Here is a 12,530-nt window from a genome sequence, read left to right as displayed (position 1 = left end):
CAGGGACAGTGTTTTGTATGTCTTGGGACCCCAGTAAACAAATGCAGTTTTGGGGTACAGGGTGACTTCCCAGTAAATGTTTTTAGAATGAGTTATTGAATAAATTTGGTGGCAAATTTTTATTTTTATTTCCCTCAGAATGTAAATCACAATACAAGAAAAATGATAGACTTTCTTTACAAGTTTTCATATGAGTGCCACAAAGGAATGGGATCAAAACTAGTCCCCAATATCTAGTCAACTTGTTCTGATCACAGTTCCTATCCATTGCAGGGATCCGTGTCATTCAAAGATGTGACTGTGGACTTCACTCGGGAGGAGTGGCAGCACCTGGATCCTGCTCAGAAAACTCTGTATATGGATGTGATGTTGGAAAACTATTGCCACCTTGTTTCTGTGGGTAAGAAAACGTCTCTGAAACTTTCAGTAGCATGTATTTCCTTTCAAAGAGCCTAAAGTATGTGTGATTTTAAATTTCAGAGATAAGAGGTGTTGAATCCTTTTTGGTTAGTAGAAATGATGATTGTGTCTTCACTTGCTTGGTGCAAGGTGTTAAGTTTAGTATTACACAAAGGTATATATTAATTTGAAGTACTGAAAATGCACTTTACCAATTTCTCAAGTGTGTTGAAGCCTAAGCAGCTTAATCCAAATCTTCCCTTATCAGGGTGTCACATGACAAAGCCTGATGTGATCCTCAAATTGGAACGAGGAGAAGATCCTTGGACATCATTTACAAGTCATACCTGCTTAGGTGAGTTTCTGACTCTCAGGCAGATGAAACTAATGGAAAATAAATTCTAATGTGGTCATGTGGTTGGTGGCACCTTTTTTTTTTTTTCAGCTGAGCCATCCTGCTACCTGTTGGCAGCTCAGTGGCAGCTCAGCTTGGGCCAGGCATCGAACTGCTGTTGCTCAGAGCTCAAATTCTTGAGCGAGCTCTTAACCAACTGAGCCACTCGGCCGGCAAGTGGCACCTTTGAAATATTCAGGGAGTGTCTCTGTATAGGCTCCTAACCTTTGAAATGACAATTGTGCCTGCAAACTTAAAGCAAACTTTCAAATATCACTCTCCCTATATAATATTCTTTCCTAATTTCCTTGATGTTATTCAAAGATAGTTACCATTGTTGACTTAATCAAAATGTACTATGAGCCTTCCTTTTATTAAATCTTTTTTTTTTAATTTGTGCATATTTCTAGCATCCTCAGTCCCTTATCTAACTGCCTTTTTTTGCTTTGTTTTGTTTTGTTTTGTTTTGTTTGGGCTTTCTTTTTTTAAGATTTTCTTGGGGAATTGGGGGAGGGAACAGCATTGGGAAATCGGGGAAGTGAAACAGACAAGTTGCTGTCCTTTTGTTCTTCAGTCTAGTTGAGGAGCACATCGCTTCACTGGCCCATGTTGGTATTATCATTGCACTCTTCCCGGCTGAGGCAGATTGATCACTGGCCACTGGATGGCCGCTCACAGCGGCTCTTGGCTCTTGTCTGATTTGCCTTCAAAGGATAAGCCTTTGAATTATAATAATCTCATCTGTTCTCCAGACTTAAGCTCTTTGTTTTATGTTAATGCCTCTAAGTGGACATACTCACCATATTTTCCCAATCTTCACACTATTCCTTTAGGAGTTCTACACTCTGATGTCTCACCTATTTTGTGACAATATGTTGGAAATGAAAATCATTAACTTTCCTCACTCTTAAATTATTTTCCTTTATATATTTCTATATTATTTTTCCCGCCTGATATCAGCTTCATTCTTCTGTGTCTGTCATCATCTCTTAAGAATCTCTACACAATTTGTGTTAAGTTTATCAGCCTGTGAAATATATTTGTCACTTACATCATACAAAATAACTCACTTATTTAATGTCTTAACTACTGCAGTTACAATTTGGCTTTTCTAAAATTTTTGTCCGAGTTCTTTAGGTTTATATTGTTATTTTTCTGACAAGATATATCACTTGTTACCTGTTATTTATTATATGAAATTGAAATTCTTCACTCAAGGACTAACATAATAAGCCCTGATCTGGTCTTTTCAGCTTTATATCTCTCTTGTGGAAAACTCTTGCTAATGTCCACTTGGTCCAGTTTCCTAACTTTTCTCCATATATGAAGGATTTGTCATGATGTCTGTACTTTTCATTGTGTTGTATTCTCCCTTCCACATACTATATATCTTATAGTTCAGTCTTGAGATTTCTTCTCCATGATGTATTTCTTTACTATTCCACATCATATCTACCTTTTTTTTTTCTGAATTCCCATGCTATTTACATATTGTAAGTAACACACAAAATGCTTGGATATGATTATATAATTTAATACCTGATTGTACATAGTTTATGCTTAAGGATTCTTTCCCTCAAATATAAGATCCTCTGCTTCAATCTTTGCTGTAGTATATAACATGTTAGGTATTCAGTAGTTGCTTCACAAACTGTTTGTGGAGCTACACAGGGGAGATATCTTTTTCTCCTATTCAAAAAACAGGATTGTTTCAGATATATACCTGTTCAGGCTATGGCTCTATAGATTCTGATTGAAATGTTTTGATTCTACCAAGCACTACTTAACTATGATACACAGTATAGTATTATAGAAAGTAAACTTTCTTTAGGTGAGATTTGTCGGATAGGGGGACAAACCTAAAATCTTGTTTGCGTATAAAGAGTGAATCTAGGTGATGTAAAGTTTTGTTTACAGGAGAAATTCCTTGTATGTTAGTACTGGAGGTAATGGACTCAAAGAAGAGAAATATCTTTTAACCTAGATTTAACATTGTTCCAGAGATGTGGATGATCACAAAGTAACAGAAATCAAATATAGCTCTAAATTTATAACAGAAATGAAGGTTAAGGTTAATGAATGATCTAGAACCAAAATGGACAATCTGATCTTTCTGGTCCACTATATGGAAAACTGGAGTTAAGGAATGTTACTGTATTGGGAAAAGACTTGAACTGGTCTTTCTTTAAACCTGAAAATGTAAGTCAGCAATTGAAAAGAGGAATAGTTATATTTGATGGTCATGAGAGTTTTTTTTATTGAACAATTCTGAAAGAATTTATATTGGGCCATTGGGAAAGTCATGACGTATTTTTCTGTGTTTTTCAATGCAAAAATGCGTCATGACTTTCCCAACGACCCAATAGTAACAGCAATCTGAATGCACCAGTGAATATACCCCTAATCTGTTTTAAATTTCCTGTTATAAATGTTTCCCTAGTTCTTTCCTCACAAGGGAAAATGATTCCCAGCTATTTGGAGGATTGGGCCTGGACTGTAGGATAGTTTTCCTTAACACTAAGAAATTAATTGATGCTTGGGAAGATGAATTAGCTATTAATGGCTACGTTGATGGGGTTAGTGGAAAACTGGAAGCGTTTTACCTTGCAATCTAGAGGTGATGTATAATAGTATAGGCTCTGATATGTGTCCTCCAGAAGTAATTTTTTCTCTAATATTTTCCCTGAATAAGCTTTTCTACTAATCTTGTCCATCCTGCTTAAAGCTTAGCGCCCTTGATAGGTTCACTTCAATGCCTATTCCAGCTATCAATCATTCTTCCACCATTCTTTGTCTTCTACTCACTGCTGCTTGTGTGCATTCAACTTTCATTATGAAGTTCTGGTGCAAAAATTATTAGTGTTCAATCCTTATTTTTTTATTCTTTTCCATACTGAAGCAGAGTTTTTATTTAGCTTCTGTGTCTTCTTCCAGGCAGGGAGTAATTTGTCTTTGGTTTTTTTGGCCTCATATGATAGACCCTAGTACAATTCCTTTTCATAGCAAATGTGTGAAGATTCATAAATTGTTGTTAATTCTTTTATAGATGAAAACTGGAAAGCTGAAGACTTTTTAGTGAAGTTCAAGGAACACCAAGATAAGTATTCTAGATCAGTTTTATTCATTAACCACAAAAAACTGATTAAGGAGAACAGTAATACATATGAAAAGACATTTACTTTAAGCAGAAGCCCTATAAATTCAAAAAATTTACTTCCTGAATATGACAGTCACGGAAAAAATTTTAAAAATGTTTCAGAATTAATCATCAGTAATCTAAGTACTGCAAGAAAGACACTTAGTGAGTATAATGGATATGAGAAATCACTCCTCAGTAGTAAACCAGAGACAATTCACCATGGAGTCAAATCTCATAATCAACATGGCAGGGCTGTCAGTCATAATGAAGTGCTTATGCAGTATCATAAGATGGAAACTCCAGCACAGTCACCTGGATATAATGACTGTGAGAAATTATTCAATAAAAAAGGAGGCTTAATTACACATCATAGAGCTTACAGAAAGGAAAACCCATCTGAATATAATAAAAGGAGAAGGGCAACCAATGCTGAAAAAAAACATACATGCACTGAATGTGGGAAGTCATTCTGCAGGAAGTCAGTATTGATTCTGCATCAGGGAATTCACACAGAGGAAAAACCCTATCAGTGTCATCAATGTGGAAATTCATTTAGAAGGAAGTCATATCTCATTGATCATGAGAGAACTCACACAGGAGAGAAACCCTTTGTTTGTAATGAATGTGGTAAGTCCTTCCGCCTAAAGACAGCCCTCACTGATCATCAGAGAACACATACAGGGGAGAAATCATATGAATGTCCACAATGTAGGAATGCCTTCAGATTGAAGTCACACCTCATTCGTCACCAGAGAACCCATACAGGAGAAAAACCATATGAGTGTAGTGACTGTGGGAAGTCTTTCCGCCAGAAGACAACACTCTCTCTACATCAGAGAATTCATACAGGAGAGAAGCCCTATATTTGTATGGAATGTGGGAAGTCCTTTCACCAGAAGGCAAACCTTACTGTACATCAGAGAACTCATACAGGGGAAAAGCCTTATATTTGTAATGAATGTGGGAAATCCTTCTCCCAGAAGACAACCCTCGCTCTTCATGAGAAAACTCATAATGAGGAGAAACCCTATATTTGTAATGAATGTGGAAAATCCTTCCGCCAGAAGACAACCCTTGTAGCACATCAGAGAACACATACAGGGGAAAAATCTTACGAATGTCCTCATTGTGGCAAGGCCTTTAGAATGAAGTCATACCTCATTGATCATCACAGAACACACACAGGAGAGAAACCATATGAATGTAATGAATGTGGAAAGTCCTTCAGTCAGAAGACAAATCTCAATCTACATCAGAGAATTCATACAGGGGAAAAACCCTATATTTGTAATGAATGTGGAAAGTCCTTTCGCCAGAAAGCAACCCTCACTGTACATCAGAAAATACATACAGGTCAGAAATCTTATGAATGTCCTCAGTGTGGGAAAGCCTTTAGCAGGAAATCATATCTCATTCATCATCAAAGAACTCATACAGGGGAGAAACCATACAAATGTAATGAATGTGGGAAGTGCTTCCGCCAGAAGACAAATCTCATTGTACATCAGAGAACTCACACAGGGGAGAAACCCTACATTTGTAATGAGTGTGGTAAGTCCTTTAGTTATAAGAGAAACCTCATTGTCCATCAGAGAGCTCACAAAGGAGAAATGATAGAGATGCAATAAATGATGTGATTTCTTTGTGAAGCTTTTCTAAGATATTATAAAACCAGTTTTTTTACCAAAAAAAAAAAAAAGCATACTAATAAGATCATTTTAATTACAAACATAATAATAGTTATTGATTTAAAATACCATACATCAGGGAGCATTCGAGGTCTTGCTTTCTGGCATTGTTGTCAGTTTGGCTCAAATAAAATCTTATGAAAATCCTCAAAAAATAAAAAATTAAAATACCATACATCATAACTGTTTACTAGTTACTAGCATAAAAGGGTATGATCATTGTTACTGAACTCTATCAGCAATTAATCTAATTTTTTAACTTCATTGCTGACTCAGTTTATTTTTTAAAAACATATACATGCACAGGCAAGATAAAAAATAGTTATAAGCATCTGTCTTCATCAGAAAAAGAAAATATGAACTGTATTTCTTATTGCACTGAGTAGAATAAAAAGTAGCTGTTACTTCCCGAGAGATTACCACTTCCCTATTTTGTAACATCATGAAGTAGTTTTTGCATGTTTTTAAACTTTGTATGTTTTTATCATATATCATGAATTATTTTGTGTCTTGTTTCACTCAACATCCTTAAGATTTACACATTATTGCATGTGGCAGTAGTGTTTTCATATTCATTCTGTATGCTATTCCATTTTAAGAATATACTGCTACTTATCCTCTTGATGGATACTTGTATTTTTTATAATTTTGTGTTGTAATAAAGATACTACTATAAATAGTCTTGTGCATTTCTGTGTGCGTGCGTGTGTGTGTGTGTGTGTGTGTGTGTGTGTGTGTGTGTGTTTCTATTGATTTTATACTAAAACGAGTTACTCTGCCCAACGGTATATGGAAGCTTTTTCATCTATGATAGATACTGCCAAACATGTCTTAGACCTTTCTCCACATGAGATGATTCACTTTGGAGAGTATGGCTCTAATTGTAATAAATGTGGAGAAAGGTCTTTAGCAGTCATTCAACTGAAGAATTCCTACTTGAAGGAAATTCTTATGATGTTATAATTGTGAGAATGTTGTTAGTCATGAATATGTGAATGTCATAAATGTAGAAACACTGTTAGCTGTGGCTTAAACCTTAAACAAAACCAGAGAATTCATATTGGAGGCAATCCTGTTGTCATGATTATAGGGGTACTTTGAGCCATAGCTTATGGTACATCCTATTCAACATCAAAGAGTTCATAATAGAGAAAGGGAGGTTAAGAGTCATAGGTGAGAAAAACTTGGAAGTATAGTAGTCACAATAGATGCAATTATAATATATATGTAAGCCTTTATATAACATAATAAGCCCATATAAAATAGCCTTTTATAGCTTGATTTATCTCACAAAAAATGTGGGTCTCTGGAAATCCCAAATGAAAAATCACTGGAGAGGTTTGGATGTTTGAGAATTGGAAATCTTCTAAGACAATAACATCTGCAGTATCTTTTCTGTGACAATAGTAAATTCAGCAGCAACTTGAACATTGTTACAAAATGCCCTTGAGGAGGTTAATTTTGATCCCATATTTACTACATACAGTTATTGTATGCAATAAAAGTTGGTAGAAATTAAAATAAGCTGGGTTTTTTTCCACCAAATGAATACAACTGTAAACCAGATCTAAGTAAGCAGGAAAATGGTTGGTAGTTCAAGTATCTGACATTAAAAAATGTTTAACAAGGGAAGTCCAAGACGGCAGATTAGGTAAATGCTATGCCTACTGAATCCCAGGATGACATCAAAATTACAAATAAATTATAAAACAATCAACCTCAAGAATCATCTGAAAGGCCGGCCGAGTGGCATGTTGGTTAAGAACTGGCTTGGGATGCCAGAGGGCCCCGGTTCGGATCCCACATATGAGGGCCAGTGACACTGCCCTCTGCAGCTAAGATGGTGAATGGCAGCTCGACCTGGGGCTGGGCTGCCATGGGTCACCGGCAACGGCATAGGCTGCAGTCCCCTGCTGCAGTGGGCTGCCATAAGCTACCGTGTGTAGCCAGCAGCCAGCATGAGCGGCCATCCAGAGGCCGGCGACTGATCTGCCTCGCCTGGGAAGAGCGCAATGATGGTGCCAACTTGGGCCAGTGAAGCAACGTCCTCCACAACTAGACTGAAGAACAAAAGGACAGCAACTTGTCTGTTCCCCTTCCCCTGATTCCCCAGCACTGTTCCCCTCCCCCAATTCTCCAATAAAATCTTAAAAAAAAAGAATCATTTGAAGATGAGCTGAACAGAACCCCTATAACTAAGGATATAAAGAAGAGGCCACATTGAGACTGGTAGGAGGAGTGGAGATGCAAAACGGGCTAACCCCAAATCCACAGATTGAGATGGGGCACCTCAGTGGCACAGGTCCCCCCTGAAGAAGGAAGGGCCCCCCAGGCCCACGCTGGGCTCCCCAGCCCAGGGGTCCTGTGCCATTAGGAGGAGTCCCCATGGCATCTGGCAGTGAAAATGAGCGAGGACTCTGCTCTTCCCAGAGGGGTAGAAGGCAGCTGGAAACCCAGACTCCCTCTTGTAGAGCCAGCGCATGGACTCGCTTGCTGCAGGAACTAACCTGGTCTCTGGTGGAGGGGTGGCAGCTCAGGAGGCCCAGATACATGTGGGAAAGGACTGAATTGCATGGCTTCAGCATGGGAGCTGGACAGGAGCAATTGTCCCTATGTGGAGCTTTACATACGTGTGGCTTACAGAAGGGCACTATCTTTTCAGGGATAAGCCCTCCGCAAAGGGCCAAGTCTGGGACTGCATTGGTCTGGTGCAGTCTGTACATGTGCACTGCCTTTGTGATGCCCTGGGTCCCCGCGCTGCACACAGCTGGTGCTACATCACCCTGGAAACTGACTGTTGGGCTGCTGGCCCCGCCCCACAGGCTTCAGAAGTCAATTTAAAGCAGGTGGAAGGCCTATGGAAGCCCAGGAAATGTTTGCTGGTGTGCAATAACCCAAGGCCTATGCTATAGCATAGATGGGTAATGGCAGGCCTGAGACTGGCAGTGGATGGCCAGAGTATTCTCAGGGCAGTTTTGTAGGGTTGTCATAGGCCCAACACCAGTTCAAGAGCCAAGACTACACTGAATTTGTAGAAACCACCAACCACACCCCTTAGATCCCTGGAATCTTGCCCTGCCCACCTGGAGCTGCATTGCCAATGGCACTCTGGGCACCTCGGTGGCCAGCTCTGCCCCACAAGCTGCAGAAGTCTTTTACTGCAGCAGACAATCCTCAATGGTCCAGGAGATTTTGGTGGTGGACAGTGACCAAAAAGCTGCGCTGCAGCCATTTGTGGGCAGCTCTCAGAAATTTGCGAGCCTGAGGCAGTGGCTGGCTGCTGTGTTCTCAGGGTGATGTGCAAAGTGGTAGCAGGCCAAGCACTGGCATAAGAACTGAATCTGCATTAAAAACCACCAGTCACATCTCGTGACTCCCTTGAACTCCACCCTGCCAGCTAGTGCTGCATCACCGAGGGCACTTGGAACACCAGGTCAACCAGCCTGGCCCACGCACCTATGGAGGCTCTTTCAACAGCTGGGCCTTATGGGCAGCTGGTTGGTGGTAACAGGCCTAGGGGCTCTAGGCCTTTTGCCAAGCTAACGCAGGCCTATTACTGGTGGAAGCTGGCCTTGGCTCACAGCAATCCACCCCCACATTCCTCCAGATCCAGCACAGGCAGCAGCCAAGAACATATAGCTTTGTGGCTCCTACCAGGTAACTATGGGCCAGTAACAGGCAGGGCTGAAATTGCCCTGCATGGGAGCCCAGCCCAAGAGACACCAGAAACAACACCCAAAACCCAGCTTCAGACCACACCAGAGCACTATCTGGTTAATCCCACAAGCGGCATGCCCAAAGGGGGCTCTCAATAGGCACAAGAGCCCTCAGAGGGGCAAAGCCCTCTCTGAGGGGTCAGATCCCACATAGCCACTCATACACTGTGGCCACAGTGAATCCTCACAGTCAACCAGCCTGGGAATCGACCCCACCTACTAACATGCCAAAAGCAATCAAGGCTCAGCTATAACAGAACACACACAACACACAAGGGACACTCCTAGAACTCAAGTACAGGAGATTAGGGAGACTGTCCATTGGACTACTCAAAATATGTACTACAAAAGGCCACCCAGCAAAGACTGAGAAACATAGATCTACCTAATATATAGAAGCAAACACAGAGCAGCAGCCACAATGAGGAAACAAAAAAAACAAGTCCCAAGTAAAAGAACAGGACAAACTTCCAAAAATGGGACTAAATGACATGGAGGCAAACAACCTACCAGAGACAGAGTTTAAAACACTGGTTATAAGAATGCTTAGGAACTTAGTGAAACTTTCAACAGAAATAGCAAGCACAAAGAATGACATAGAAACCATTAAAAAAAGTCAGAAATAAAGAATACAATAACCGAAATGAAGAATACATTAAAAGGAATCAACAGCACATTAGATGAAGCAAAGGATCAAATGAGCAATTTAGATGAGCAGGTAGAATATACCCAATTGGAACAACAAAAAGAAAAAACAATGAAGATACTTTAAGGGACCTATGGGACAACATCAAGCATAATATTTGCATCACAGATGTACCAGAAGGAGAAGAGAAGGAGCAAGGGATTGAGAACCTGTTTGAAGAAATAATGACCAAAAACTTCCCTAACCTAGTGAAAGAAATAGACATACAAGCCCGAGAAGAAAAATAGTCCCCAAAAAGATGAATCCAAACAGGCCCACACCAAGGCACATCATAGTTTAAGTGTCAAAGGTTAAAGACAAAGAGAGAATCCTAAAAGCAGCAAGAGAAAGACAACTAGTTGCTCACAAAGGAGCTCCCATAAGGCTATCAGCTGATTTCTCAACAGAAACTTTGCAGGCCAGAAGGGAGTGGCAGAAAATATCCGAAGTGATGAAAAACAAGGGCCTAAAACCAAGAGTACTTTACCCAGCAAGGCTGTCATTTAAAATTGTAGGAGAGGAGAAAAAAATAGCTTCCCAGGTAAGAAAAAGCTAAAGGAATTCATTATCACCAAGCCAGTATTACAAGAAATGTTGAAAGGACTTGTTTAAGCAGCAGAAAGGAGAAAACAAACAAAATTATGAAGATCAAAAATATGAATAGTAAATGGCAATAATTATATCAATAATCACTTTAACTGTAAATGGATTAAGTGGTTCAATCAAAAGACAGGGTAGCTAAGTGGATAAGAACACAAGAACCATGTATATACTGTCTATAACACACCTTCCTTAGATTGAAAGACACACAGGGAGCCAGCTGAGTGGCGCATTGGTTAAGAGTTGGCTTGGGAGTGCCAGGTCTGAGAAGCAGGGCCCCGGTTCGGATCCCACATGAGAGCCAGTGATGCTGTGCCCTCTACAGCTAAGGGGTGAACAACAGCTCGACCTGGAGCTGGGCTGCCATGAGTCGCCCGCGATGGCATAAGCTGCAGTGGGCTGCCATGAGCTACCATGTATGGCTGGCAGCCAGCGTGAGCACCCATCCAATGGCCAGCAAGTGACTGCCTCACCTGGGAAGAGTGCAATGATAATACCAACATGGGCCAGTGAAGCAATGTCCTCCACATCTAGACTGAAGAACAAAACGACAGCAACTTGTCTGTTCCCCTTCCCTGATTCCCGAATGATGTTTCCCTCCCCCAATTCCCCAATAAAATCTTAAAAAAAAAAATAAAAGACACCGATTGAAATTGAAAGTAAAGGGATAAAAAAAGATATTTCATGCAAATAGAAACAAGAAAAAAGCTGGAGTCGTGATACTTATATCAGACAAAATAGACTTTAAAACAAAGACTATAATAAGAGACAAAGAAGGACATTACATAATAATAAAGGGATCAATCCAACAAGAGGACATATCCCTAGTAAACATCTATGCCCCCAACATAGGACCACCTAAATATATAAAACAAATATTGACAGACATAAAGACAGAAATAACAGTAACACAAAGTATGGGACTTTAACACCCCACTGACACCAATGCACAGATCCTCCAGACAGAAAATCAACATGGAAACAGCTGCCTCAAATGACACACAGATGGATTTAATTGATATTTTTAAACCATTTCACCCCAAAGCAGCAGAATATATATTCCTTTCAAGTGCACATGGAATATTTTCCAAGATACATCACATGTTAGGCCACAAAACAAATATCGATAAATATAAGAAGACTGAAATCATATCAAGTGTCTTCTCTGACCACAGTGCTATAAATGAAACTAGAAATCAATTACAAGAACACAAGTGAAAAGCACACAAACATTTGGAGACTGCATAACATGTTACTAAATAATGAATGGGGCAACAATGAGATCAAGGAAGAAATAAAAAAATAACGAGACAAATGAAAGTGAAAACACAACGACACAAAAATCTATGAAATACATCAAAAGAAGTCCTAAGGGGGAAATTCATAGCAATGCAGGCCTACCTAAAGAAACAAGAAAAATCTCAAATCAACAGTCTATCTTTGCACCTAAGTAACTAGAAAAAGAACAGCAAACAAAGCCCAAAGTAAGTACAAGGAAGGAAATAATAAAGATCAGATAGGAAATAAACAAAATACAAACAAACAATACAAAAGATCAATGAAACCAAAAGCTGGATTTTTTAAAAAGATAATCAAAATTGACAAACCTTGAACCAGACCAAGAAAAAAGTAGACAGGACCCAAATAGATAAAATCAGAAATGAAAGAGGAGATATGACAACTGACAACACAGAAATACAAAAAATAAACTTAAGAAAATACTACAAGCAACTATATGCCAACAAATTACATAATCTGGAAGAAATAGGTAAATTCCTAGAAGCATACAATCTTCCAAGGCTGAATCAAGAAAAAACAGAAAAGGGCCAGCCAAGTGGTGCGTTGGTTAAGAGCTGGCTTGGGACACCAGCTCTGAGCAGCAGGGCCCTGGTTCGGATCCCACATGAGG

The 12,530-nt window shown here is 39.6% G+C and overlaps 1 protein-coding gene across 1 annotated transcript; it reads left to right on the top strand.

Moving 5' to 3' along the window:
• The first annotated feature begins 245 nt into the window (after positions 1-245).
• On the top strand, positions 246-6,299 carry ZNF567 (zinc finger protein 567). The gene is made up of 3 exons (XM_019624846.1): positions 246-400; positions 668-754; positions 3,840-6,299. Exons 1-3 carry the CDS (start codon positions 358-360, stop codon positions 5,558-5,560), a joined length of 1,851 nt encoding a protein of 616 aa, XP_019480391.1. The 5' UTR covers positions 246-357; the 3' UTR covers positions 5,561-6,299.
• The last annotated feature ends 6,231 nt before the right edge of the window (positions 6,300-12,530 follow it).

Source organism: Hipposideros armiger, unplaced genomic scaffold (genome assembly GCF_001890085.2).
Source record: "Hipposideros armiger isolate ML-2016 unplaced genomic scaffold, ASM189008v1 scaffold_609, whole genome shotgun sequence".
NCBI lineage: Eukaryota > Metazoa > Chordata > Mammalia > Chiroptera > Hipposideridae > Hipposideros > Hipposideros armiger.
The sequence above is the reverse complement of the archived record's forward strand: the minus strand, read 5'-3'. Positions and strand labels throughout refer to the sequence as shown.